This window comes from Psilocybe cubensis, chromosome 7 (genome assembly GCF_017499595.1).
Source record: "Psilocybe cubensis strain MGC-MH-2018 chromosome 7, whole genome shotgun sequence".
In the NCBI taxonomy this organism is placed as follows: domain Eukaryota; kingdom Fungi; phylum Basidiomycota; class Agaricomycetes; order Agaricales; family Agrocybaceae; genus Psilocybe; species Psilocybe cubensis.
Genome location: NC_063005.1, coordinates 1851266 through 1875781, shown reverse-complemented (window position 1 = coordinate 1875781; position 24516 = coordinate 1851266). Strand labels below are relative to the sequence as shown.

The following is a 24516-nucleotide window of genomic DNA, read 5'->3' as shown; positions in this document are numbered from 1 at the left end:
AGGAAAAGAGGATGGAGGGAGGAAGTAAGGAAAGGGCCTAATGAGTGCTCAACAAGCCACAAATTTTTTTTTGGTCGGAGTTGTCCGAGTTTATCTATAGCCCGATCGGGTCTTCACAAACACGCTGCCTTTAAACCGCATCGTGTCTCCAACATGAGTACGCTATATTGCTACATATCATGATAAAGATACCGTCCTTCCATGTTGTGATCTTTACCCTCTTTGACGTTGTTTCTTCTTCGGGCCTATTCTACTCCCTACAAAAACGGGCGCTAAAGAACGTCACTCGCTAATTTTTGATCAAGATCTTCAATAATTATGATCACTAGTTAATCAAGTCTGCTAGCCCGAGACCCTTGCGAAGAGGGTCCTAAATTTCTCAATCGCTCTAATGTAGTAAAATATCGAAATACTGAAATCAAGCCATGCTATACATCAAACTACATGTTGTATTATCTGAATATTCAAGAGGGTGATCACCAATTCGATGACATTTTAAACGCATCCTCAAACCGATCGCAATATCATATCCTCTAAACTAATAGCTTTAAATTCCTCTCCTTCAACGTTTGCGCCATCCGTCTTTGGCGCCCAAACAGCATCGTCCAGAATATATACTAGAAGCCCCTTTCGTCCATCTGCTGTTCGACTAACCCTGAAGAGTGGCATTCGTGACCGCTCATGCGCCTTGCCAGTTGGGATAAATAACAGATTGTTTGCTGCCGCGAAGTCTTCGACGATGGAACGGAACGTGATTTCGTGTGTACGAGCGGAGGGTTTTGTCGTTCTGCCCTTGTCCTTTTCGCTTCGCCTGGGGGTACTAGGTATTGAAATTTCTCCCAAGAAATCGGGTTTAGCCAGTTTTGTTGGTGCATCAGGACCGAGCTCGATAGCCTTGTTCATCAATTGCAGGCCACGAGTAAACCCTCGATTGATTCCCTGTAAACTGCGAAGGACCTCAGGGAATGTGTCCTTCCAGAATTCATACCACATCGCGACTTCATTAAAATTAACGCGAGGTTGAGTTAGCCAGATGTGGAGAACATCCAGCCACTTAGGGAAGAATTCGGTTTCCAGAATTTGAGACATAACAGATGTGCGTATAATGCTGGACCACGCGAAAACGCGCAGTAAGCTATCCATTTTCTGGTCCCGTGGGTTGATCCGGAAATCGTTGCGTAGGGTTGCCCCAAGTTTGGGTACAACATATTTGAGTATCATAGCATCCCATTCGCCAGCATCAAACACCTAGTATGAGGTTATGAATGTCAGAACCATGGAACATGGAACAAAACAGAAAGTTGGTACTTACGTCTTTCCAGGCAACCAAGTCTGTCGGGATCGGCTCACTGACGATCCATTGTCTGAGAACATTCCTGATCTTACGCCTGGCGTCGCCCACGACTTCTTCCATCCGCAAGCCAACATGGGGTAACCAAGGGAATACAATAGTCTGCAAGGACACCGTCGCTAATTTTGCATTCCAATTGGCTACACTCTTCTGCACCTTGGGAAGGATGAGTTGATCCAAGAGGTTATCGCGGATGAAGGAGGGAAGGAATGTTGACCATGCTTCATACAGTTTGACGGCTTTATTGGGCTCCTCTGGTGACCAGTCATTGTTTATCGAAGTTCGAACTTTTGGTAGCCATACGTTCCACAGTAAGCTCTCAAAGGGAGTCATCTGTTGTTCTCTAGATATGCGTAAGTGCACATAGAACATTCACTGAGTGAAGAGGTTTAGAATGACTCACAATTCGGTTGGCCTCGTGGATATTGTTTTCGAACCATAAAGATCCAGTTTGGTCTCAGGAGCAGGTTCCTCGTTAATTTTGAGCGCACGGCGCCAGGATCTGAAGGTGGGAAGGAAAGATGATGGATCTTCCAACGGGTTCCAACTGGTGACAATTCTACGCATTACTGGTGCAATCGCGCCAACAACGATGTCATCGAGAGCGTATTTATCGTATTCAGAAGAATATTCATTGATTAATTTTTGAATCGGAGGCGAAAGAGGGTCCAAAGAAACTTCATATAAGGAGGACAACTCCTTGGCAATGGTTTGGATATCATTGGCGACGATTTGAATCTGTTGGAGTCTAGAAATCACTGCAAAATTTTCAGATGTGCTGTAAAATTAAGAGACTGACACTTACAGTCCGCTTCGTCCTCGACTCTCTTACGCAACCGTGCATCTTCAACCGCGACAAATTTCTTACGTTCATGGAGAGCTTTTGCTTCTCTAGCTAGCCCGTCCAAATCTTCTTTACAGGCTTCGGCAATTACGCGAATATTGTGCCGCACTTCTGGTATTCGTGTCGGGTCATTGGATGGTGCCCATGAATTTATGGAAACATCTGCCAACGAAGACACCTCCCTGGGCTTGATGATGTATTAAATGAAAAGTCACAGTCATATCGAAAAATGAAACACACCACAGCGCCTGTAGCATCGATTATTTGACCGATTCCAGAACTGGGGGCAATTTCGCCGGCTTCTGCAAGAATTTGTTCATATGTCTTGTGCTCAATCTTCGTTTTGACTTTCTTTGGGCGTTTCCACGCGTCGGAGCGTTTCTCTTGCTGCTCCCTGGCCTTTTTCTTGAATTTCTTAGTTTTCGCATCTTCATCGTCACTGACAACCTCTCCTCGCCTCTTGGCTTCTAGCTTCGATTGTTCCGTCTTTTCCTTGAACCCTTTGAAAGCAATGCCCATCTTCTGCGGTCGCAATTTACTCTCAATAGGAATTACAATTCCCTCTCCACTGGCACCAAGGCCTGAACCCGCTTGCCAACCCATCTTAGCAAGCATACGAGCACCGAAAGAGCCCTGAATTTTATTGAAATGTGCCATTTCTGCAGCTGGCAATGCGACGGGGCTGGGTGAGGCGTTAAAAGCACGCGTAAAACTCTGGGATTTTTTACCAAAGGCTGAGGGCATTGTGGTATCAAATGCGCCTGGGACCGGGCTGTCAATATCTTGCTCTTCTTCAACTTTGGCCGCTTGGGATCCTATCCCACCTCTTGATGAGGAAAACCCTTGTGGTTGTTGGCGCCCTGACAATCCTATCCCACTCGAAGACCCAATGCCCCCCATCCTAGGTCTGGGAATTTCTTCGTCATTATCATCTTCAATCAAAACTCTGGGAGAAGGCGCCCTGGAGGGTTCAGATTCGTCAGAAGATCCTTCATCTTTGCCCTCGTCTTCAGATCCAGTAGCCTCACCACCATCTTCATCAGAACCATCTGATCCTTCTTCAAAGGTTGCGCTACGTTCACCTTCTCCCTCCGACTCATCGACAGCCATTGCGTCGTTTAGAGATTCCTGGGTAACTGGCTTGTCGCTACTAACAAAAGCAGGCGCCTTTGCCCAGTCGCTTCTTTTGGATGCGGAAGCCTTTCCTCCTCGGCCAATGTCTTCATCTTCGCTATTATCAGCAAATACGCCATAGAGAGCATCCTCCTTCCCATTTCTGCGTCTTCGTTTGTGGCCATATGGATTCTCGAAGAGTGCGCGTTCTTCACGAGCATCAGGGTCGTTTTCAAAGTCAAAGTCAGGATTGTCAGATCCGTCTAGAGAGTCAGAATCATCGCCATCATCCAAAACACGTTTCCGTCTTGCCATGTATCTGCAGAGGTTGAAGTATTGTCGAGACTCGAGTATACCAGGAATGAGTATGCGGCGGTAGTAGTGAAATGAGGATCACCTGACTCGAAATGTCTAAATCATGGGCTGCTGTAGCGGCGAACAGCGGCTTGCCTCGGCTTGCGTGCCCATTGACCCCGCTTGTCAAATAACCACGCGCGTCAGAGCGCACCGTTTCTTCCCTTTCACTTGCATTGGGGTTGCACAATCCCTGATAGCGTGACAGGCAGGCATAATCACGCGTCACGCAAGGTTTTGTCACAAAACCTGATACATGCCTATATTTCTTCATTTCAGATGATTACCTTCTTATAATTCAGCACTAATGAAGTCTAACACACATATAACACACATTTCAGTCTTAAAAGTAGGGCGTTAATGCAAATAGTACATGGAATAAGCCATTTACCAAAAATCACGTGATGATCACAAAGGAGAACTTACAAGCTGCAGATCTGAGAAATATGGTATGGAATTTGAGATGAGAATAGACATATTGGCTTTAAAAAACCGAGCATTTATCATCTTAAATCATGAAAATCGGTGCAGAATTCATGTAGATATGCTCTCTCATCTAAACATGGTCGATGCCTGAATGACACACCCAAAAATAGACGCGGCTGAGCGTGGCTCCCGCTCCAAGCCATCCAAAGGCCAAAAATTGTTACAGGTGTAAAATGGTCAATTCTTCACCAAATCTCATAAATTTAACTGCGCTGGAATGCTGTTTTAAAGGGAAATTTAGTTCAGTAATATTTAATGTAATCCATAACATATATGGTATATATAATGGTAGTTATATCAATCCATAACCAGTATTTGGCTATCAACTCATTACAGCCTCAAATCTGCAAGTGGATTTGCAGACATAAAGTAATCTAATTTTCATATGCTACAACTCTATTAGAGCAGATTTTTTATATTGTGCTTCTAAGTATGCTAAAGTGCCTATATTACACGTATATCTCAGAAACCAGGAAGAATTTCAAAATCCGGCTCTGATAGATCGATTCCAAATTCAATTCTAATGAAAAAAACTCTACAGATCATACCTATATGTATATTTCCTGAGGAGATAATGCATAAACATCTTTGAGGTCTAAATTTGGCAGGCAAAACACCTTGATCAAGCATTTAAAACACGTTGACAAATTTTTACAACTAATTAATACCATAGGTTTAGAAATAAACTACGTTCTGCCTCTATTAACATAAAAAATGGAGCAACCTTGATTTGTGCAAAGCACAAACTCGATGTCTCAAGAAATTGCCTGGTCACAGGTGTGACCTCGCCTGTCACTCGATGTCACACTAACCGGGGATTGGACATCCCCACTTGCATCAACATGATTTTTATTGTCTTTCTGGCAGACCAGCGTGCGTGTTGCATGGGAAAGACTTTACCCCGATGTTCTTGCGCGGATCAGTAACTGACAATTGTCGGCAAGCCTCTTAAGACAATAAGCAACCCATGTTCCTTCTGTTGGTTTGTGTCTTGCAATAAGAATATCCGTGATATCAAACCTTGCGGCCTTAGGAACCGGGAGGGCCTGACGCCCTGAGACTTACGAAACGCTCACAGCTAAAAATATCCTAATTGTTCGGGAAGCCCCTCATGTGCACCACCAGCAACGTCGTAATTGTATAAAGTCGGGCACTCTACGAGTGGACTATTCGACACTCACCCGCGTCAACGGAGGTTCCCTTCGTTTCTAGATTTCACGGCGATTTCGTAATGACTTTTCGACGATTTTCTTCTTGCCTCGCTTTCTCGTTGCTTTTGACTCAGTTTGCTGTCTCTCAAGATCCAACCACACTCCCCAGTTCGTTCCCCCATGATTACCCAGGAAAGCCTTCTGGAGATTTTAGCCCCGCATGGCAGAAATGTGCTTTATTTTGCTGCTTGTAATGTAGCTGGAACTCACCTCTTTGAATTCTAGACTTCCGGGTTACCAGTCCATTGCCCAATATTACTTTCAACATTGGCACAACATATGCAGGCAACATACCAGTTCAACGTGCAGGGCACCCAAACAACACGTTATTCTTTATTGGCGTTGAGAAAACCAAAGATTCGCTGATCGCCAAACCCTCACCTGCCAATCGCGACCCTTGGGGTATTTGGTTGAACGGGGGGTAGGTTCAGCTTCGTCCGACGTATTGAAGGTTTACTGAAATTGCTACTATTTCTCTCAGTCCCGGATCTTCCAGCATGTATGGCTTATTTTTTGAGGTATGTTTTGATATTTGCCCATGGAGAGATTTATTCACTCCGCCGTGAAGAATGGACCAATACATATAAATGCAGACTACTCTGCTTCCCCCAATCCTTACGGATTCAATAAGTTGGCTGATTATTTCTGGATAGACCAACCTGTGTACGTGTTCGTGTTTTTACCATATAACATTCAGGTATTTAATTTTCTATAGTGGGACTGGTTATGCGACTGCCGACGCGACTGGCTATGGTATGTTAATATTTACTCTGTCATTGCTTCCATAATAACCATCCGACGTCGATACAGTCGCTGATGAAGACCAAATTGGGAAAGATTTTGTAAGTCTCGCTGAATAAATGTCTGGTAACAACTTAGCTCATTTTGTATAGATGGGCTTTTTGGGCAATTTAGTCAAAGTTTTCCCCAGTCTGGCTACCCGGCCGTTATACCTTACAGGGGAAAGTTATGCTGGCCAATATATTGTACGCTCTGCACAAAGTGTAACGATTTATATATATTGACATGTCTGCTAGCCATATATTCTGAAGGCATATTTTGACATGCCGAAGCCCCCTGTCAGCATTGCAAAAATTGCAATCGGAGATGGTACATACTCCTCAGAGCCAATATTCGAACTTTTGCCCGCTGTTTGTCTACCTTACCTATCCAGTATTTCTGTGTACGACTTACGCTTACACCCACAGCTTAGTATGCTGGAAACTTACCCCCAACTTATTGGTTATGATCAAGATGTTTACAATTACTTTAAAGCGCAGTAAGTTGGGACTTTTTTTTTTGTAAATTCTCATGATATAGGTATACTAAACTCGATTTTAGGACGTCATTTTGCGGTTTTGACGTTAATCTTACATACCCCCAGAACGGAATCATCCCAGATAATAATTTCATCCAACCTACCTTACGTGACATCCCGTTTTTTAAGCAAATGAGATACAACACCAAGAAAACATTTTTAATGGAACTTACTCGTCGAGGAGAAGAACAAGCGAAGACTCTCGCAAAACGTGATGTTCCGGCTGAGAAAGCAGCATGGAAGCGGGACCTCTCACTCCGCACCAATGGAACTGTTGATCCTTGGGTCAGTCTTTGAAGTTAGACTATTTGTGTACGTTCTGACAGTTATTCAGTATGGTTGCTTCTTGTTGGATATGGCGATTGACTATGCAGTGAACTTCACTTTCCCTTGGAGTGAGGCATTTTCTTTCAAGATGCTTGATATTTTATCTAATCAAAATACTCTAGACCTCACGGACCAAGCGGGCTTCCCAATTAACGTGTGTACTTATGATCCCCAACCCAAAGCAGCCAAGAACTAACGGTCATTTCGCGACAGGTATATGATATTCCTGATGCTTTGAACCCGAAGGTTAATCGTGACGCAAGTGTATTCATGAATGGTACGTCCTATACACGTCCTTGTGGTATAATTTGTTGAGTGATAATCGTGGTATAGACCCTCGTACAAGAGCAGCATTACATGCCCCAACGAGCACAGACTGGGAGGCGCAGTCTGACTTTCCTTTTGGACTGAGTAAGTCAACCTTGCTGTAACCCAATGGATGACAAACTTATCTTTTGACTTTACAGGCCAGGAAGATCCTAGTATGTTTAATGGTTGTTTTAATCTTAAAATATGACATTCCTAATTGACTGGTTGCATAATTTCTAGGCCCAATGTACGTGTATTTCACAAATATATGTGGCACATGACAACTAAAATCTATTTAGGTCCATAAACATTTTCAATGCACTCGCCGTTAATGCAACTGCACGTGGAGTCGGTGTGGTTTTATTCTCGGGAAATGATGACATGCTCATTCCTCACCGAGGGACAGAAAGTCAGTCCAAGTTATCATAACTAAAAATCGCAGATAATAACCGTTATTTCTTTAGTCGCTATCCAGGTGATTAATCATGAACTCTTTCTGTTATACCTTAGTCATCAAACAACATTCCCAGAACACGACGTTTGGCGGTATTCAAGGCTTCACGCGAAAGCCTTCGACGCCTTGGAAAAACGATAAAGGAGAATTTGGGGGTGTTGTTCATCAGGAACGAGGATGGACTTATGGTCTACTCTACGCCTCGGGGCACCTCTTTGGACAATCTAACCCGGTTTCGGTAAGTTAAGATTCAGAACAAATGTCCCATGACCCTAGGTGACACTGTACACAGGCCTTTACTTTTTTGCGGGAGTTTATACTTGGAAACAATCCCACTGGGTTAGTGAAATCTCAGGGCGGCTCCGTGACAGTTGTGGGTGGCGAAGTACAATCTTTAGCGGGTGTTCTTCAGGGGGGAGACAATATTTATTATGGCAATGGCGCTACCCAGTCGACATACGTTTTCCCAGCTGCCACCAGGGCCGCTTGGAAAACCTTCATTCAGGGAAACCAAGCCACTCCGACACATATATCGACCCAAGCACCCAGGACGACATCTCGCATCCATCCACCGGTACTACAAACGAGAACATCCAGAAAAAGACGCACCAAGTAATGCTGGCTTTGCAGTTCGTGTAACCTGGATGCTTCCTACAATTCTAGTTGTTGCTCAAGCTGGCGCTTGGTTACAACTTTGAATGTCATCATCATCCAGCTCTCTTGATGAGGTCTGACGATCTGTTTATTCGCATATTTATTTTGCATACGACCAATGTAGTTACGACCATGTTCCATTTACACACATATACCCTTCGCAATTTTATTCATTTTCATTTTACATCTTTTTCATGCCTTGCATTTGTAGGGAACGACAGCCAAAGTTATGGGTGAAAAAAATTCAACTGTGGGCCTGACCGGGAATTGAACCCGGGACCTCCTCGATTTGGTGTTACCCTAACAAGGAATCATACTACTAGACCATCAGGCCGATGCTTACCGGATTATTTTTGCGTTATATAATCACTTGTGCTTTATTTGGCATGACCCTAAACGCGTCAGGGCACTTACGCGTACTGACACTGATTTGTTCTCATTCTTAACCGCCATGGACACTCAAGCCTCATCATCTTCTATTGCTCTCGATCAGCGGAAACAGGATACCCTTAAGGCGTACCGTGAAGTGAGAATACCTTTTATTTTGTTTGAACATTACAGTTAACCACAGTATAGAAAATACGGCTTCATGAAGCTAGCAGTACCAACTTGAAGAACCGTAGGCTTTGCATTCAATAATTTGCATAATACCTTTTTTACCTTGCATTTCAGTCAGAACGTCATTAAAGGATTTGGAAAAGGATTACGAAAAGACAGAGGATGACATTAAAGCCGTGCAATCGGTTGGACAAATTATCGGCGAAGTCATGAAGCAACTCGACTCGGACCGATGTATGTGTCCCGCATCAGCAACCAGATATGGTTCTGAAACTGACACCATACTCCAGTCATTGTTAAAGCGTCTTCTGGTCCTCGATATGTTGTTTCATATCGTCCTGCAATTCCAGCACACAAACTCAAGACTGGAACCCGAGTCTCGCTCGACATGACGACGTTGACCATCATGCGCATACTGCCCCGAGAGGTTGACCCTGTAGTGTACAAGATGAGTCTTGAGGATCCAGGAGATGCGTCTTTTGCGTCAATCGGAGGTTTGAGCGAGCAAGTTAGGGAACTACGAGAGGTGGGTCGTCTTACTTTGAACGATTCCCATTGATTTCACACTGTTAATTGCTACCCTAGATTATCGAGCTTCCTATACTCAACCCCGAATTATTTATCCGGGTGGGCATCAAGCCACCTAAAGGCGTCTTGTTATATGGTCCTCCTGGTACTGGCAAGACTCTCCTGGCACGAGCGGTCGCAGCAACCCTTAACACAAAGTTCCTCAATGTTGTTTCATCGGCAATCGTTGACAAATACATTGGAGAGAGTGCCCGTGTTATTCGTGAAATGTTTGCATTCGCCAAAGAACATGAACCCTGTGTCATCTTCATGGATGAAATTGATGCCATTGGCGGTCGTCGTTTCTCCGAAGGTACCAGTGCAGATCGTGAAATCCAAAGAACATTGATGGAGGTGTGTTGCATCTAACCTTCTACAGCTGATAACAAGCTGAGATCTACTCGGGGAAAGCTTTTAAATCAGATGGACGGTTTCGATTCTTTGGGGAAAACGAAACTAATCATGGCAACAAATCGACCAGATACCCTTGATCCTGCACTTCTTCGACCTGGTCGTTTGGACCGAAAGATTGAAGTTCCTCTTCCTAACGAACAGGGCCGTCTGGAAATTCTCAAAATTCATTCTGCGAAAGTTTCGAAGGCAGAGGGCATCGACTTTGAGGCTATTGTCAAGGTTTGATCCCTGCTTCCTACTTCCTAATCAGGAGTTGCTGATGTTTTGTCAGTTAACGGATGGGTTTAACGGTGCTGATCTGAGAAACGTAATCACTGAAGCGGGCATGTTTGCTATTCGCGACAATAGGGATGTCATCGCTCAGGAAGATTTGAGTAAAGGTGCTCGAAAAGTTAGCGATGCCAAAAAGCATGAAAGTGAGTTGACACAAATTCTTTCTACTCTGAATATTATACTTATACTTCATGTGTAGCCAAGCTTGAATATACGGCATAGTCATTGTTTTCGATACTTTCATCCGTACCTCTATACCTGTCTGCTATCCATGTATTATGTAGGATTGAATAATTGGTTTTGAAACACTCCAAGCATCTTTAAAGGCTCACTATGTATTTGATCCGTCCTTGAGGTATATATGATTGTATTACATCAAACGCCAATTATTATAACTACAGTTGGTCCACGCTGAAGGCCCTCCATTAGAAGCGGAAAAGACCTCGTTTCTTCTTCTTTTCATCTTTTACGGAGGGTGCGGAAGAATTGACGGATTCCTGATAAGAATTTGTGGGAGATATTTGTATTGGCGTTGCTGTGCGTGGTGGCGCAAGGTTCTTCGCTGCCTTGGGCGCCACACGCTGAGGCGGAGGTGCATCTTGTACGAAGTATTTTTCATCGTAAAGCTGTTGATGAGACTTTGGTTCCCCTCTCATATCTCGGAGCCCGTTTGGCAGAGCTCTGGAACCGGCACCTCCCAAGTCAAGGACTTTGAGATCGTCGACAAAGCCCTTGGGAGTAAGAACATGTGTGGACCCTGCCAAAAGCGTGTGAATGAGATATAGGCGTACATTTAAGGTCTACTCACCAATGAAAATATCTTTGTGTAACGATTCTGATAGGTGATAAACTTCACGCATCTCGGAGTACGTTACACCACCTGCGACGAAAAGAAGTAATCTCTGTCGATTGTCAACCTGCACAGAAGCTTTTGGGGCTCTATGCCACGCTGGTTTCTGACTGCGTAAAGAAGTCGTTTGTGGTGGAGGTGAGCGTGGGGATAACGGCATGGCTGATGGTGCGTCTTTCACGTAGGGGAACATTACGGGGTCTAATTTATCGGCGACATGGTCCTAGAGATAAAATTTAAGCCAGCGGTAAAATCAGCATCGATAATCTATATACCTCGATAATAGATTTCACTGCAGGTTTAAACCTAGAAAGTTCGTATTCATCTCCGGATATCTTTTGTTTGATCTTCTTCTTCGTGTCTTTATCGGTAGGACCCTAGTAGACTATTCATTCACAAAACAAACATTGCAAACACCTATACACACTCTTGCGATCCGGACACCGAGATGGACGAGAGCATTGACAGCGTCTTGTTCTGCAAGAGTCAGCCTTGCGTGTTGGTATAATCGTCTGCGATCTTCATCCGGTACACCGTCTCTGTATTGAATATACAACGCGATGATTCGTACTTTACGCATGTTCCTTGGAGACTCATAAGTACCAAATATAAAAAACAATCATGAATGTTAACCCACAGAACATCTCTACTATCTAGGAGAGGTACCATCTCTTCTACAAGGCTTTTTGGAGTCTTGCCTTCAGCGGTGAGGCCTGTTGCGCACGACTTTGCAAATATAAATCAGATGGATTTATAACAGAAATAAGATATGTTCGCACCTGTTCAACATTTGCGATTTCTGAGAGCTTCTCCTTTTCGAAAAGGGCCATACAATCCTGTGCCATATTTAGATGCAAGGAAAACTATGTAGGAGGTTACAACGGGGATTAACATTAATTAGAAAGTATTCACCTTTTCACGTTGTTCTTGATACTGAGGCAAGTTTGCAAGCATATCCTTCATGTCATTAAGGTTGGCAGCACCTTCTCTGGAAATGAAATGAAAGATTAATCAAAAACTTTATCTAAAAAAGGAGATTTACCCTTTGAAGACGGCGTTTTCTTCCAGGAACTTGTTGAAATCAGACATAAGTTTATCAATAGCTTCGCGCATGTGAAGGTGGCGAACGGAAGTCCAAGTAGTATCAGCATCTGACAAAATGGCGACTTTATCCTCATAAGCACCCATGGACGACTGAAATTTGTATCTATCAATGCATACATTAGATAATGACGGGTGAGTGAAAGGGTTTTGACAAACGAATATTTTGTTCCGTTTTCAATGGGTAAAAGGTCGTTGGCCATAGCTTGGTATGTGAACTCGTGCACAAATGGAGCCATCATATCCATCGACCTATCTGTAATCAGTAACGTGGCTCTTGGTCGAGCAGGATCGACTTTCTGCCGATTGGTTAGCATAACACTACTTGCAGTATGACAAGAACACGAACTCCAAAATCAGGATTCATCTTCTTATGCTCCTCTAGTGCGTCTTGGACCATAAATGCAAGTAGCTTGGTGACAAAGTCTGATTCTACGGACTCATATGCCCGCGCTTCTGCACCGCGAGCCAGGTTTGTTCTCCATCGGCTCGCGCCCTCGGGTGGTGGTGGTGGTCGAGTTTGTGCATTGGGTTTCAATGGTCCAAGGGGTTGATGACTGGAAGGCATGTAGAATCGGATATATGGAAATTCGTTCAGAGATATACAAACATTGGAGATCTGTAGAAGATCATCAGCGCCAATGGATAATAAGATGCAACAGTACCAACCATTTTACTCATGAATCTCAGGTCTTCTTCTAAGCGTGCCCGTGCAGGTTTGTAGGAAGATTCTGTTCTAGGTGGACTGTATATGCTGAAAAAGTAACCAGGTTCATTCATAGAAAATGCCTGGGCCTCGATGGCTGCAACGTAAGGATGAGGAGCGGATCATCGCGGCTCAATCGCAGACCTACCATTGAAGTTGAGAAAAAGCTCTTTCAGCGCTTGAAGGTAGGGCTCGGCGGGTGATGATGTCAGGCGCTCAAACAATTTCTCCGGGAGACCTACGAATGTCACTTGAATGATAATAGGGTCGAAGTACGCCAAGCGACCTACCTTCAATGAAGAACAAGTGTGCTGCAGCATATTGCTTATTATTGGAGAAGTCTCTGATGATGCGGTCAACGTTCTGGCTTGTCGGCATCAGCAAGTATATGGCCTCGAAACCTGGCTGGGGCTCGCGAATACTGGTAATGGATTCGATCACTTTAAAACATGTAGATGGCCGGTATTTGAGTGATGACGGAGTGCTATAGCATTCATGAAACGCACAGGTTACATTCTCCTCCAAGATATCAAACTGCTTCAGGACAGCGCCTAAGAGTTTCTGAGAGTATTCATCAACGACGAGAATCTTCCAACGCGTGGGCGGGTTGACGGAACGTATTGCTTCCAAGAACTCTAGGGAGCACAGTTACTACAATGTATAGGAAACGCAGGTTGAATGTTGCTTACTGTTGCGTACAATGGTTATCAACGAGGACATCCTGATGGTTTGGGACAGAATGTCAGATGTGTCGATAAATCAGGAGTACCTTTAAATTCCTCGTTCGCAATAGTTGCCTACTGTAGCCATACCACCATCATCATCTGCTTACAACGGCTATTTCCGACAACATTATCTTATCGAGCAACTCCAAACGACCAATTCAACATTCTCTCGCCTTTCCCACCTTGTTCCCATGTAGGCGGCAATCCTCTGTCAGTGTGCGAGGCTGTCATAAACCCTGGAGATCAAAATTCCAACACTGTCCATTCACGCAACACCGATTTTAAAGCTTAGCTGCATGTTGGTGTTTTACGACATTTTGCAGAATTTGCGACACATACTAACCGCGTGTCATGACAGGTCTTGAACTCGTACAACAAAGAAGAGGTTCAAAAGGGCTCGGAAGCGCCGACTCAGTACTGAGAAACCTAGCATAGTGAGATGTCTTCAATGTGCAATTAACTATGGATGTATTAATGTGGTAATTTATGCAGGCCAATTTCTGTGCTATTATCGTCTACTCGGTCAAACTTCTTCAACCGACAGGGGAGTGGATACTCTTATCGCCCGAATTTATCCTCTGTCATCATGGTTTGCGAATTCTGTGCGTTAAACCAAAATAAGTGAAATCGTTGTTTTTCGACTCTGGTTTCCTTGAATCATGGTAATGGCAAATTCTAGCTACACGCCGTATTTCGGAAGTGGTGTATGCGGTATCAATATGTAAATCACACAACCGTAACAATCTTGTGTTATATCGTCTCTCCAAGTCGATTTCTCCGGACGGGAAATTATAAGGGGGCATATTCTTGTTAATTTCTTATGTCTCCACAATATTTTAGTTGTTTTGGAACCTACCTTCGCTTCCGAGGTTTTAATTTGTGTGGCTCTTCCCCACTAACCAGGTTTGATCTTTGATTTTCACTGTCTTCTAGTCAACTATTAGGCCTTCCTAAAGTATATTCTGGCGTCTTTTCGAACTAGAACGCCGCTTCCCTCCACTACTACTACCTCAGCCCTCGCGTCGCGACCTTTTCAAGTCTTACGATTATGAATCCAGTTGTTGAGCCAAGTATAAAATGGACAAGCCATCGTGGTACCCACCTTCATCATCACCAATCCGTTTCGTCTCTTGCGGATCAGTTGTCTTTTTATTCGCTATGTTGAAGCTTTTTGTTCAAATTGTAGCGCTACTAGCTTCAGCGTCTTCAGCTATATCGACCACAATTCCTGGCGTAGTAGGACCTGATGTTAGCCTGGAGAAGGATGCTGAGCTATACGACGCATGTAAAGCTGCTGATCCAAAGCTAGTTGTATGTCCTATATTTTCATTCCCTTTTCTAATGATACAGTTGTCAATATTCAACTATATGAAGTTTGCAGGCATTCGTTACGGAGAAGGGCCGCCAGAAGTGGTTCAATATAATCAATGTGTCCCGTGGCGAAAGAACGGGAAAACAATCGCGAACGCCGTATTTTGCCAACCTGCATCGTGCTATGTATTCGCGTGAGTGCCCAATATTTCTTGAATCTCAATGTGTCTCCTTTTCCTTCAGTCGTTCAGTTGGAATTACAATCTAAAACTAAGATATTGCTACAGGGACGAGCATTGCTCAGAAGGACCTACTACGCCCGCACCAGTTGACGTTCCGGTTTCCGTCGATTTTTTGAATGCCGCGGATTTCGTGGAATTGCTGGGACAAAGCGCTTATTGCTCCCCAAACGGACTTCCTCGCATTAACACATAATGCCCGCCCTCTTTTCCTTCATCACAAACCATCAGACACAATTTTCGGCAGTCCTTCTCCTATCTTCGACCGTTGCTTACAAGCCGTCGGGAAAGAAACCCTATCTTTTGGCTTATGGTTATATGGTTGCCGGATTGTACATTTATTCTGTATATAAAATGTTGAGTCTCATATACTATCTGCGTTAAAAATGATCAGTCCCACATACGTTGCTCTGAGCACGTTAGAATCCTGTATACAAAGACCAGCTTCAATCCAAATAATGTCCAAATGCTCCCGGACATTAAAATCTGGTTTATGTAGCAAGTTTATATGTTTCATACATTTAAATATAATTTCCAGAGAATCTAAAACGGCGTGTACACTACGCGTCCAAGAGGTAGTGCGTACCGGCGTGGCGCTGGCAGCGCAGCGGTCTCCCCATGTTGATCAGAAGATTCCAGTGAAACAGGCTACTTTTTCTTATAGGTAGTCAAATTGACGGTCATAAAGGCCATGATTCTATTACTGAAAATTTGAATACAAGCAAGGATCTTCTCAGATCTATCGACATTCGTCGTTCATGACAATGCCCAACCGTGATAAACCGCTTTTGCGCGCAAATTGGACAACCCCGGCATTGGCTTATCGGAATAAAAAACCATGGCCACTTGTAACAACTTATGAGACAATCATAAATATATGTATAATTGTGTATAAATGTTTTCCGGGACCTCTGACCAAGACGTACTTTGCTCAGTTCGTATATCTTATAAGATTACGAGGCATCTATCCCCGAAATAACTGTATAATCCTGATAACCATATAGACAGATCCATTTCACCGTTCTCGATGTTCATCAATACGGTATATGTCTCTTACACAACATTAATTAGCTCTCCCTCAGTGTAGGGGACTCGGGGGTAACCACACTCACGTTTTCTCTCTCTTACATCTAGGGTATTTCATTGCATAAACATACTCCTCCGTTTCTATAATTGACATGATTGCAGTTGGCGGTAACGTACTATTTGATACCAGTTGATATCTCTAACTGTCATAACTTTTTCTGGCGTTCTAATTAAATATTGTTGCTTGGCTTACTCGTAATGGTAACAACATTACCAATTTTGGAATGCGTGTATTTCAATTGATGAAATGATGGCCTAAAGGCTAAAGCTGATTTGTTCCGTTATTGCCGTTAGCTGTCTGCTTCGAGAAGTCTCGGTATACTTAGCATAACTAATTTTCACGAACAATAAAAATACTATTCAGTCACAACGAATGTCCACATAATCCTAGTAATGTATTGCTACGGAAGCCTTTGAGCAGAAAACTGGAGAAAGAGTCCTTTGATGATTCCCTACATAACATTCTGTAACGTCAGTTCATAAAAGTTGGAATCATCGAACAGGATAAAACATCAGACAAAGATAACACTACAACAATTACTCGTACTTAGAGCAAGATGCTCATCACTGCACACACGACCACTGTCAAACAGCTCAGAAGGGGTATATTAGTCGAAACAGCGGCGCTGATAGGAGAGTCGGCATTGGCTTTGCTGACATCGGCTGCCGTTGAGCCACCGTCTCCAGACTTTGTGTCTACTGTACCGTCGCCAGATACGTCGACACCTCCAGCTGATTGATTTCGGAATGGGAAGGTTTGGTTCAGGTTGGTCTCAAGGTAAAGATTTGCCTTAGGGAAGTGCTGGCATTGGCCAATGGGTTCCAGCTGCATATAATTCCTGATGAGATGGGTCCCTAAATATTATGATGGCTACTTACATTGAACCTTGGAACATGAGAAAGAGCGGCCTCTAGAGTGTATCCAACTGCGAGATCAACAGTCAACTCAGAAAGGTCATGCTGTAAAACAATAAATCTGGTAGGATATTGTAAGTGAAATGACAGAAGAAAGCTAAAGGCATAAATTACCCCGTTTCCAGGGTTGATGCTTGAGTCAGGATTGACTGGAAGGATTTGAATGATTCAGAGCCGTTGACACTGCCGCCAGCAACCATCCAGTCTGATAAGGTGTCGTCAGCTTAGGTTTACTATAATCTTAAGAGTCACCTCACCATTGGTGTCAAATTTATTTCCGGTGGGAGTGGCAGTCCACATAATAGGAACCATACCCATTGCCATAGAGATTGCGCGAACACGGTCATCTTTATAATCGAATTAGTCATTCAAACCGTGGACACAGGAATATATGAAACCCACCGATGTCACCCCAAGGAGGTCGCATTGTTGTCGGTGTAACACCAAGAACATCTTTGATGACTCGCCGAGTCCAGCCCAGCTCAGCCACGATTTGCTCGTTGGTCAGAGAGGTCAATGGCTAGAGATCATAGTTAAAAAAATAGGACAAAAAAAGCAATGCCACTCAGCACATACTTTACTATGGGACCAAGTGTGAACGCTGATTTCATGGCCGGCCATGTACTCTTCAATCAGAATAGCGGGGTGTTGAACAACACGAGAACCAACGACGAAGAAAGTTGCGGTGAGATTTTTTTGTTTCAGGTAGTCGAGTACGTATCTTGCGGAGCCAAAAATGTCAGATAGGCGTAAGACACAACTAAATGAATACTCACGGAGCTGAACAAAGTTAGATCACAGAAAAATTATAAGGGGAAGTTACGCGACTTACTGTAGACGGATGGCCCGTCGTCGAAGCTGATATGCCCGTGTCAGTCAGCAACAACGGATAAAAATGTAGGGCGACATACCTTACACCCCAAGTGTTTTTATCCGGGCAAGATACGATGTCTGCGCAAAGGTAAGCATAGAATCAAGGACGAGAATTGAAGACGTACCAGTGCTACGTGTATATCCTCCACAGGTCCACCATCCTCGCTGAGCGGCAGCAGCAGCAGCAGCGGGATCACCACCGCATGAACCATCAACGGTTGGAGCAAGGTCGGGTATCTTGAATCCATCAAGCTCCTTCATCCACGCTCGGACTTCCTTCGAGTCTAAAGTTGATGCACGTCGACGCGTGTCTCGCGAGGGTTCGTAATTTTACATCAAAAACTCACTGGTATCCGGAATTTGATCTGTTGGGGGCCATGACCCCTGGACGACTAGGATAACGTGATCGCGTCAGTGTCAAATCTAACATTTTGTTGTGTCCAATGAATATGGAAACGCACGTCCAGTAGGTAGGACAGGAGCTCCAGCTATAGGTGGTCTGGCACCTGGGGCATAGGTGGCGGTGACTGGTGGAATGGGCCTTGTTGGCATTCCGAGAGTGATGCTTTCCAGAGGAGGAACGCCGGTCCAAGTTGCCAATGGAGGCGGTCCCGTCGGCTTCTCTGATGATGTCGAGGATGCTGAAATGCTGGTCGAAGTCGACGAAGAGTCGACCGGAGGTAGAATATTCGCAGTACTACTACTACTGGTAGTAGGATTGGGCATCACAGATGCAGAGCTTAGTACAGACGACGCAGTAGCTGTCGGTGGAGCTGGGGGTCCATTTGCGGAAGAGCCGGGGATACCAGTTTGTCTCTTAGCATAGAGATTATGTCTTGGGTTAAGAGAATGTGCACTGATGGATGAGAACGATAGAGCAGTAAAGACAGCTAGGGTATAAAACTTCATGACTGTAAGATTAAACGAAAGTAGACTGCGTCGATGCGCAGAAGATTAAAAAGAGGACAATGGGGGGAAGAAAAAGAGGACAGAATTGCGCCTCAACCCATCTGGGTTCTGTCTAGCTTGTGCTGGGCATCAGAATGCCAAGACAATTGGTCAATGCTTCAACTGGCTGACCAGCGAGCGCTAAGATCTCATATATCTACTCAACGAAGCTTCTGTTCCCAGCGTCAATCACGCAGCTAAAACGGCATAAAAAGCGACTTGAACGCCTCGTCTGCGTTTTTTCAAGGATGAATTTATTCTTGTTATTTGCCATTTTCCAATCACCTTCGGGTAGTTATCGCCGCCCAACGGCCTGTCCGCAGACCATGATATACGAACATCGCTTTGTGCGAACCCGCTTATGATACTAGTAGCACATTTCGAAAAAATTATTAGAACACTAATTGAACAACAAAGCTAATGAATTATGACTACACAGATGTATCCGACAAAAACGACAAGGAGAAGAGACTTCATCCAGCAGATCTTACATAAACAACTTCCTCTCATTGTTGGCACAAAGAAATAAAAAAAAAACAAATCATCGAGGTATCGAAGACATCGACAGATTGTCTGGCATGTACCGCTGGTTCTGAGTCGTTCCTACAGCTCCGCCTCGCGGGCGTAGAGCAAGGACTCGGTCGTCCGACACTATCAAAATTTCATCTCTCCCCACGCCCTGTGGGTGACGTGGGTACTGGTCAGGATATGGATGATGTGGATGTCCAGGATACTGTCCATAGGGGTTGTTGTATATCCTACGAACAAAATGTCAACACGTCCCGTCAATGGTGAAAAGTAAAATAGTTGAAACAAACCCTTGCTGATACATATTTTGCTGGTTGAGCAGCGTCGAAGAATTTGTCACTGACGGGGGCGTATCCGCAAACAGTAGTCGAAGATTCGAACCTTGAATCACTTGAGACATCAGCCCAGTGTCAATGTGTCGAACCTCCACAAAGGTTGGTTCAAACGCCAGCACATATGGTTCATGAAGCGCTAAAGGCACAGGCACGAGCGTGTGAGGAAGAAAGCCACATCAAAACGTAGACGATGTCCTTACCAAATCCAGTTGGCGTGCCTTCCCAATGAACCATGAAGTCTTTCCGCGATCGACGGCCGCTCTTATTAACGTAAAAAGCAAATTCTAAAGTAAAAGATTATGCTACCTGAAAGTCATAGGAAAAAAGCAAGCTTACCATCGTAACATAGCAAAAAATCGTTGTGTATTCGGTAAATAGCCATCGGTCGCAAGTTTTCCTTCTTCCTCACGAATTCTAGCATCTCGTCGTTGGGATCAAGTAGACCTTGAGTATCCAAACTCTCCAGATCGACGATCTCAAAACCTCTGGAACAGCCCACACACATCTTCGTCTTCAGATAATGTATAGATGTCGATTCAACCGGGATATAGAACTCCTACAAGAAAAGCAGATCGCATTCAGTATATCATTGGCGTATTGAGGATGAACCAAAGGCTGAGATCGACTTACTCGGAACGGTTTGAGAGTGTCATTGCCACCTTGCAACAATTTCTTGAACGTTGGCTTTGCCCTCCCACGAATGTTCTGATCAATAGGTTCCAATGTTTTGAAAGTGCTCGATAGCTGACTGGATTTGACAATGCAAACCAGTACTCTGTTCAAGCAAAAGCCAGCTTTAAAGAAAGAAGTGTGCGATGATATCCGTTTTGCACGCTTCAGGCCTGCCATGGGGTCTAATGGATCCAATGCCTCCAGTGGGAACGTGATGACCTGCCGTTCTAAGTAGCAGTGATCAGTCCGATGTGCATGCACGCAAAAGAAACCCTCATACCAGAAAGCACTATAAGAAGTTGATAATCCTCTAGCACATCAACCTGGAGGACGTCAAGTAGGGCCAACACCTTTACAGGTTCTTGATTCGGTTCCCTCAGATCAGACAAATAAACGCCATCGTCGGTACCATAGACAACCCTTCGTCCACCGCCTACCGACGCTCAAAATGAATATCATCCATATACCGAGAGAGTGACTGAGAAAACTCACTGTAAGGAGCAGCACAGTTCACTTTGTTAGGCCCTGAGAAGAAACCCTCACTGAGAGTTACCGTATCAAAAATGACACTTCTCTCTTTCATGATTTGCTGCTGCTTATAGATGACTTCTAACCACTTTCGATGAGTGACCGGCGACGACGACCACAGCATGAGATTATAAAATTTCCTCCCTAGGTGGATGAAGTTAATCCAGTGCTGACCCTTCTCGCCCTTGATCGCCACAGCGGAAACAACACCTGGCACGCCCCGGCCTTTGTCGAAGGAGGATTTACGTACGAGAGCCTGCGTCTTGCGTTGCTGCGACCGAACCGTCGCGGTGTTCTCTTCGATAGGTGCGGCTGTAATTAGAAGTAACTCTAATGGTATTGGCTACCGAAATATGATCAGTTATAAATATTCATACTCTTTGAGAGAATAAACACACCCGTCTGTAGACCTTGTACTGTTCATGCTGTTTTGTCTTGATCTGCTTCGTGAACAACAGTGCGTGGTCAAACAGATAAACCTGTATTTCTCCATCCCGTTTGTTCAGCCCCCCTTTATACACCATTTCTCGACCCTCTTCGCGCAATCTTAGATCCTATAAATGGTATGCTCACATTAGCTATGCAGACATCAAGCCAGAATGGATGTGAATCACTCACCACCTCCTCTCCAGGCCTGAACACCAGTTGCTGATCTAGCTGTAACAAGTTGAACCTATTCTCGGCTTTGCCTGTCTCCGTATTGACCTTGGCCAAGAAATCGCGCACGATGGAAATCACCTCTGGAAGGGCCTTCTTGTCACTGCTGTCATTTGGAGTATGCTTGAGAACCGCCTCAAGCAGCAATGGATAACGCGCCAGTCGTGTTGTAGGCTTGGTCAAGTATGCATTTAACTCCAACTTCCGCGACTCCGGAAGCCGCTCTGTCGTCTGATCATGGTAAATGATGAGCTAACTAATTCAGTCCCGTTGCAAATATATAACTCACCTCCACGAACTGTGCAAAGGCTGGATTCGTATTTTTCTCCTTCTCAAATTCGTATTTGCCGTAGAGTTGATGAGCACCATACGAAACAAAAGGCCGGAAATGCGGCACAACGTCCAAAAAGATGTCACCTATCCGATCAACCACTGCATACTGCTTTTGTCTCTTTGAGAGAGCATCCCTCAGTCGCGTGTTGACCGCAATGATGTCATGGATATTCCAAAATACGCGTGTAAGAAACTCCATGCGGCGATCCATTGGAATAATGTCTTCTTCCTTGAGTTTACTGATCCAGACCTCAAGAAAAGAAAAGGGGTAAACCGCGTCGAATAAGCTTCCATAAAGGAGAAAGAGCTGTTAACATGGATGTATGCTTACATCTCTTAAATATTCCAGATCGCGAACGAAGTCCCGTTCGGTATATATGACCTCATTGATGGCTTCTTGGCGCTTCTTCTCGGTATCTGAAACGCTGTTCACAATTTCTTGAGGTACTGAGTGAATCCACAATGTGCCGGCATCCTGCTGTTCTGGACAGTCAGACGTGAAGCTTTAGATTTTTTAAAAAACTTACTGGAACATCATTAAGACTATCTTTGCTTATCTGCTTTGATAACCCTGGTTGTGGTTTCATGTTCAGTCGCGCTTGCTGTTCTAGCCTTCGGGGACAAGCTATACTGTAACATAACTGATCGCGAGAACATGTTGGGGAATAACAGTCTGTAAGCAGCGTGAAAACTCCTGAAGGTAGGGCAATTTCGTCTGTATTGAGGGAATCTTTCGGGACTTGATTCAAGGGTGACGGTGATGGGGAATCGTGATCTCCCTGTAACATGTGAGAAAAGTGCAAAATAGATTTCTTTTGTGCGACGAAACCTACCTCAAAGAAAGAGTTCGAGTTTTCGAAATGAGCACTGTTGAGTGCATTCGGATGAGTCCCCTGGCCATTCTGGAGTTCACCACTGACAAACGGGCTAGGCATTTTGGTCTGGAACTGATAAAGCTCGTTTGCACTATCACGTAGGCGATGATCGTAAGTGACATCATGAAAAAACTTTTGAGCATCAAGAGCGCGACCGAGGAGGAGAGCCAAGTTTCTGTCCGTAGTTTTGATGATATACGCAATTTTATCAACTGCTTCGCGGCCATCAAACGAATCTTTATAGGTTAGACCATCTTTGACACGATCAGTGATGGGTATACGGTCGCGAAAGGCTTGTGCAACACGAGATAGGAGGGCGGGGTATACGATGGGCGTCTTTCTGACGGGTGGTGCACGAATAGATGTGGGAGAAGTCCTCCCTGAAGTACGTTTTGGGTCTGTGAGTGGACGGACTGCGGACATGGACATAGATCGATCTTGAGAAGTACGATCGCGGCGTTGATTGTTATTGTTGGTGAACTTGGGCATTGTGCGAGCTGAATCAGAAGAGCGGCGGTTGGAATTATGGTCCACAAGCGTACTCGAAACGACCGAGTGATCGGCGCCAGAACCCGGCGAGGGAGAAGCAGTGGCAATGGAAGAACGGGGAGAAAATGTATCCACATGCAGGGGTATGACCTATATGAGAGAATGAAACATGTAGACGAGAACACGGACTGGAAACGAATGACGCACAGGATGAACAGGATCAGATGCAGAAGGCTGGCGCAGGTGCTGGCGAGATAGAGTTTGTTGCCGCATTGGTACTGTGAGGAGGTTCAAGAAAACGAGATAAAACGATTGAAAGAATGAACATACTTGAAGGCTCTGAGCGCGCCCACGGAAGCTCACTGCCACTGCTACTATCATCTTGCTCGCCAGATGAGAAATCCACGCCGAGACGACCATCATCGTGTTCGAGACTGATGCCTATGCGGGGCAAATCATGCGTTGGTGCAGCCGACCTGGTGGAAGGTGCAGCAGAGAGCCTGCTGGGACCGGGCCAGGGGCTCTGGGCAGAATTGGGAGCATTTGTGTAGATCTGCGCCTGATATGCCTGGGCAGGGGTGAGGCCTTGCTGAGGCTCAAGATCGCCTGGATGGGATGCTACATACTCCGATGAGTTTGAATTGATAGATCTGCCTCTGGACAAGGGCTGATGAGGGGGCGGTGCGAGCGACGGCTGGAACTGCTGGTAGGGCGAAACAAATGGCGGAAACTGGGGTTGCATTGGAAGCGACTGCTGCTGCTGATGCGGGTAGTAAGTCTGCCTCTGCTGTCCATGCTGGTAGACGAGACCCTGGGGCGGTGGATTGTAGGAGGTGCGCCTGTCGGGATAAGGGTATGGGGCGTTGTGGGGGGGATAGGCAGGATAGGGCTGGGGCGGGGGATTGGGGCGGCCAAAGATGGACTCGTAGGCGGCATGGCGCTTATCTGGAGGTGGTTGGCGAGGCCCCAGTGGTTTGTCCATGGATGAGTACAGAGTCCAGTCCTGTCGTTACTGCCATTCAGTGTGACCTCCAACACCCAGTCACTGCATTTCCTTTTCCGGCCAATCTATTTTTCTTTTCTCCACCAGCCGGCCCCGCACTCGGCTGTCC

The 24516-nt window shown here is 44.9% G+C and overlaps 7 protein-coding genes and 1 non-coding gene across 8 annotated transcripts; 3 read left to right on the top strand and 5 right to left on the bottom strand.

The window, feature by feature from the left end:
* Positions 1-507: 507 nt before the first annotated feature.
* On the bottom strand, positions 508-3623 carry JR316_0008145 (G-patch domain-containing protein; the record flags this gene model as incomplete). The annotated part of the gene is made up of 5 exons (XM_047893860.1): positions 508-1248; positions 1313-1694; positions 1755-2109; positions 2157-2382; positions 2436-3623. 5 exons carry the CDS (start codon positions 3621-3623, stop codon positions 508-510), a joined length of 2892 nt encoding a protein of 963 aa, XP_047747175.1.
* Positions 3624-5897: 2274 nt separating this feature from the next.
* Positions 5898-8383, top strand: JR316_0008144 (Carboxypeptidase Y-like protein; the record flags this gene model as incomplete). The annotated part of the gene is made up of 16 exons (XM_047893859.1): positions 5898-6022; positions 6075-6112; positions 6170-6201; positions 6253-6345; positions 6397-6510; positions 6568-6638; positions 6701-6962; positions 7012-7158; positions 7218-7281; positions 7338-7415; positions 7472-7486; positions 7554-7560; positions 7613-7722; positions 7778-7788; positions 7844-8005; positions 8060-8383. 16 exons carry the CDS (start codon positions 5898-5900, stop codon positions 8381-8383), a joined length of 1653 nt encoding a protein of 550 aa, XP_047747174.1.
* Positions 8384-8673: 290 nt separating this feature from the next.
* On the bottom strand, positions 8674-8755 carry JR316_0008143. The gene has a single exon. It is a non-coding gene; the product is annotated as a tRNA-Pro (tRNA).
* Positions 8756-8872: 117 nt separating this feature from the next.
* On the top strand, positions 8873-10455 carry JR316_0008142 (26S proteasome subunit rpt4; the record flags this gene model as incomplete). Its single annotated transcript, XM_047893858.1, has 8 exons — positions 8873-8947; positions 8998-9040; positions 9094-9213; positions 9270-9505; positions 9565-9900; positions 9958-10179; positions 10232-10376; positions 10433-10455. 8 exons carry the CDS (start codon positions 8873-8875, stop codon positions 10453-10455), a joined length of 1200 nt encoding a protein of 399 aa, XP_047747173.1.
* A 203-nt stretch (positions 10456-10658) lies between these two features.
* On the bottom strand, positions 10659-13610 carry JR316_0008141 (Protein transport protein sec1; the record flags this gene model as incomplete). The annotated part of the gene is made up of 15 exons (XM_047893857.1): positions 10659-10990; positions 11042-11306; positions 11359-11460; positions 11511-11667; positions 11721-11809; positions 11863-11946; positions 11996-12071; positions 12126-12290; positions 12344-12483; positions 12534-12803; positions 12854-12987; positions 13039-13128; positions 13181-13330; positions 13397-13525; positions 13580-13610. The coding sequence occupies 15 exons, from the start codon at positions 13608-13610 to the stop codon at positions 10659-10661; spliced, it is 2214 nt and encodes a 737-aa protein (XP_047747172.1).
* Positions 13611-14773: 1163 nt separating this feature from the next.
* On the top strand, positions 14774-15361 carry JR316_0008140 (uncharacterized protein; the record flags this gene model as incomplete). Its single annotated transcript, XM_047893856.1, has 3 exons — positions 14774-14926; positions 14990-15120; positions 15214-15361. 3 exons carry the CDS (start codon positions 14774-14776, stop codon positions 15359-15361), a joined length of 432 nt encoding a protein of 143 aa, XP_047747171.1.
* Positions 15362-16798: 1437 nt separating this feature from the next.
* JR316_0008139 (Chitin deacetylase) lies at positions 16799-18948 on the bottom strand (the record flags this gene model as incomplete). Its single annotated transcript, XM_047893855.1, has 11 exons — positions 16799-17077; positions 17131-17227; positions 17281-17371; positions 17424-17513; positions 17569-17686; positions 17743-17887; positions 17995-18024; positions 18078-18117; positions 18165-18323; positions 18387-18431; positions 18501-18948. 11 exons carry the CDS (start codon positions 18946-18948, stop codon positions 16799-16801), a joined length of 1542 nt encoding a protein of 513 aa, XP_047747170.1.
* Positions 18949-19528: 580 nt separating this feature from the next.
* JR316_0008138 (Rho1 guanine nucleotide exchange factor 1) lies at positions 19529-24386 on the bottom strand (the record flags this gene model as incomplete). The annotated part of the gene is made up of 15 exons (XM_047893854.1): positions 19529-19745; positions 19818-19986; positions 20051-20134; positions 20187-20406; positions 20481-20749; positions 20803-20955; positions 21015-21393; positions 21449-21604; positions 21669-21938; positions 21997-22290; positions 22372-22515; positions 22568-22819; positions 22874-23554; positions 23612-23682; positions 23735-24386. The coding sequence occupies 15 exons, from the start codon at positions 24384-24386 to the stop codon at positions 19529-19531; spliced, it is 4011 nt and encodes a 1336-aa protein (XP_047747169.1).
* Between the last annotated feature and the right edge of the window lie 130 nt (positions 24387-24516).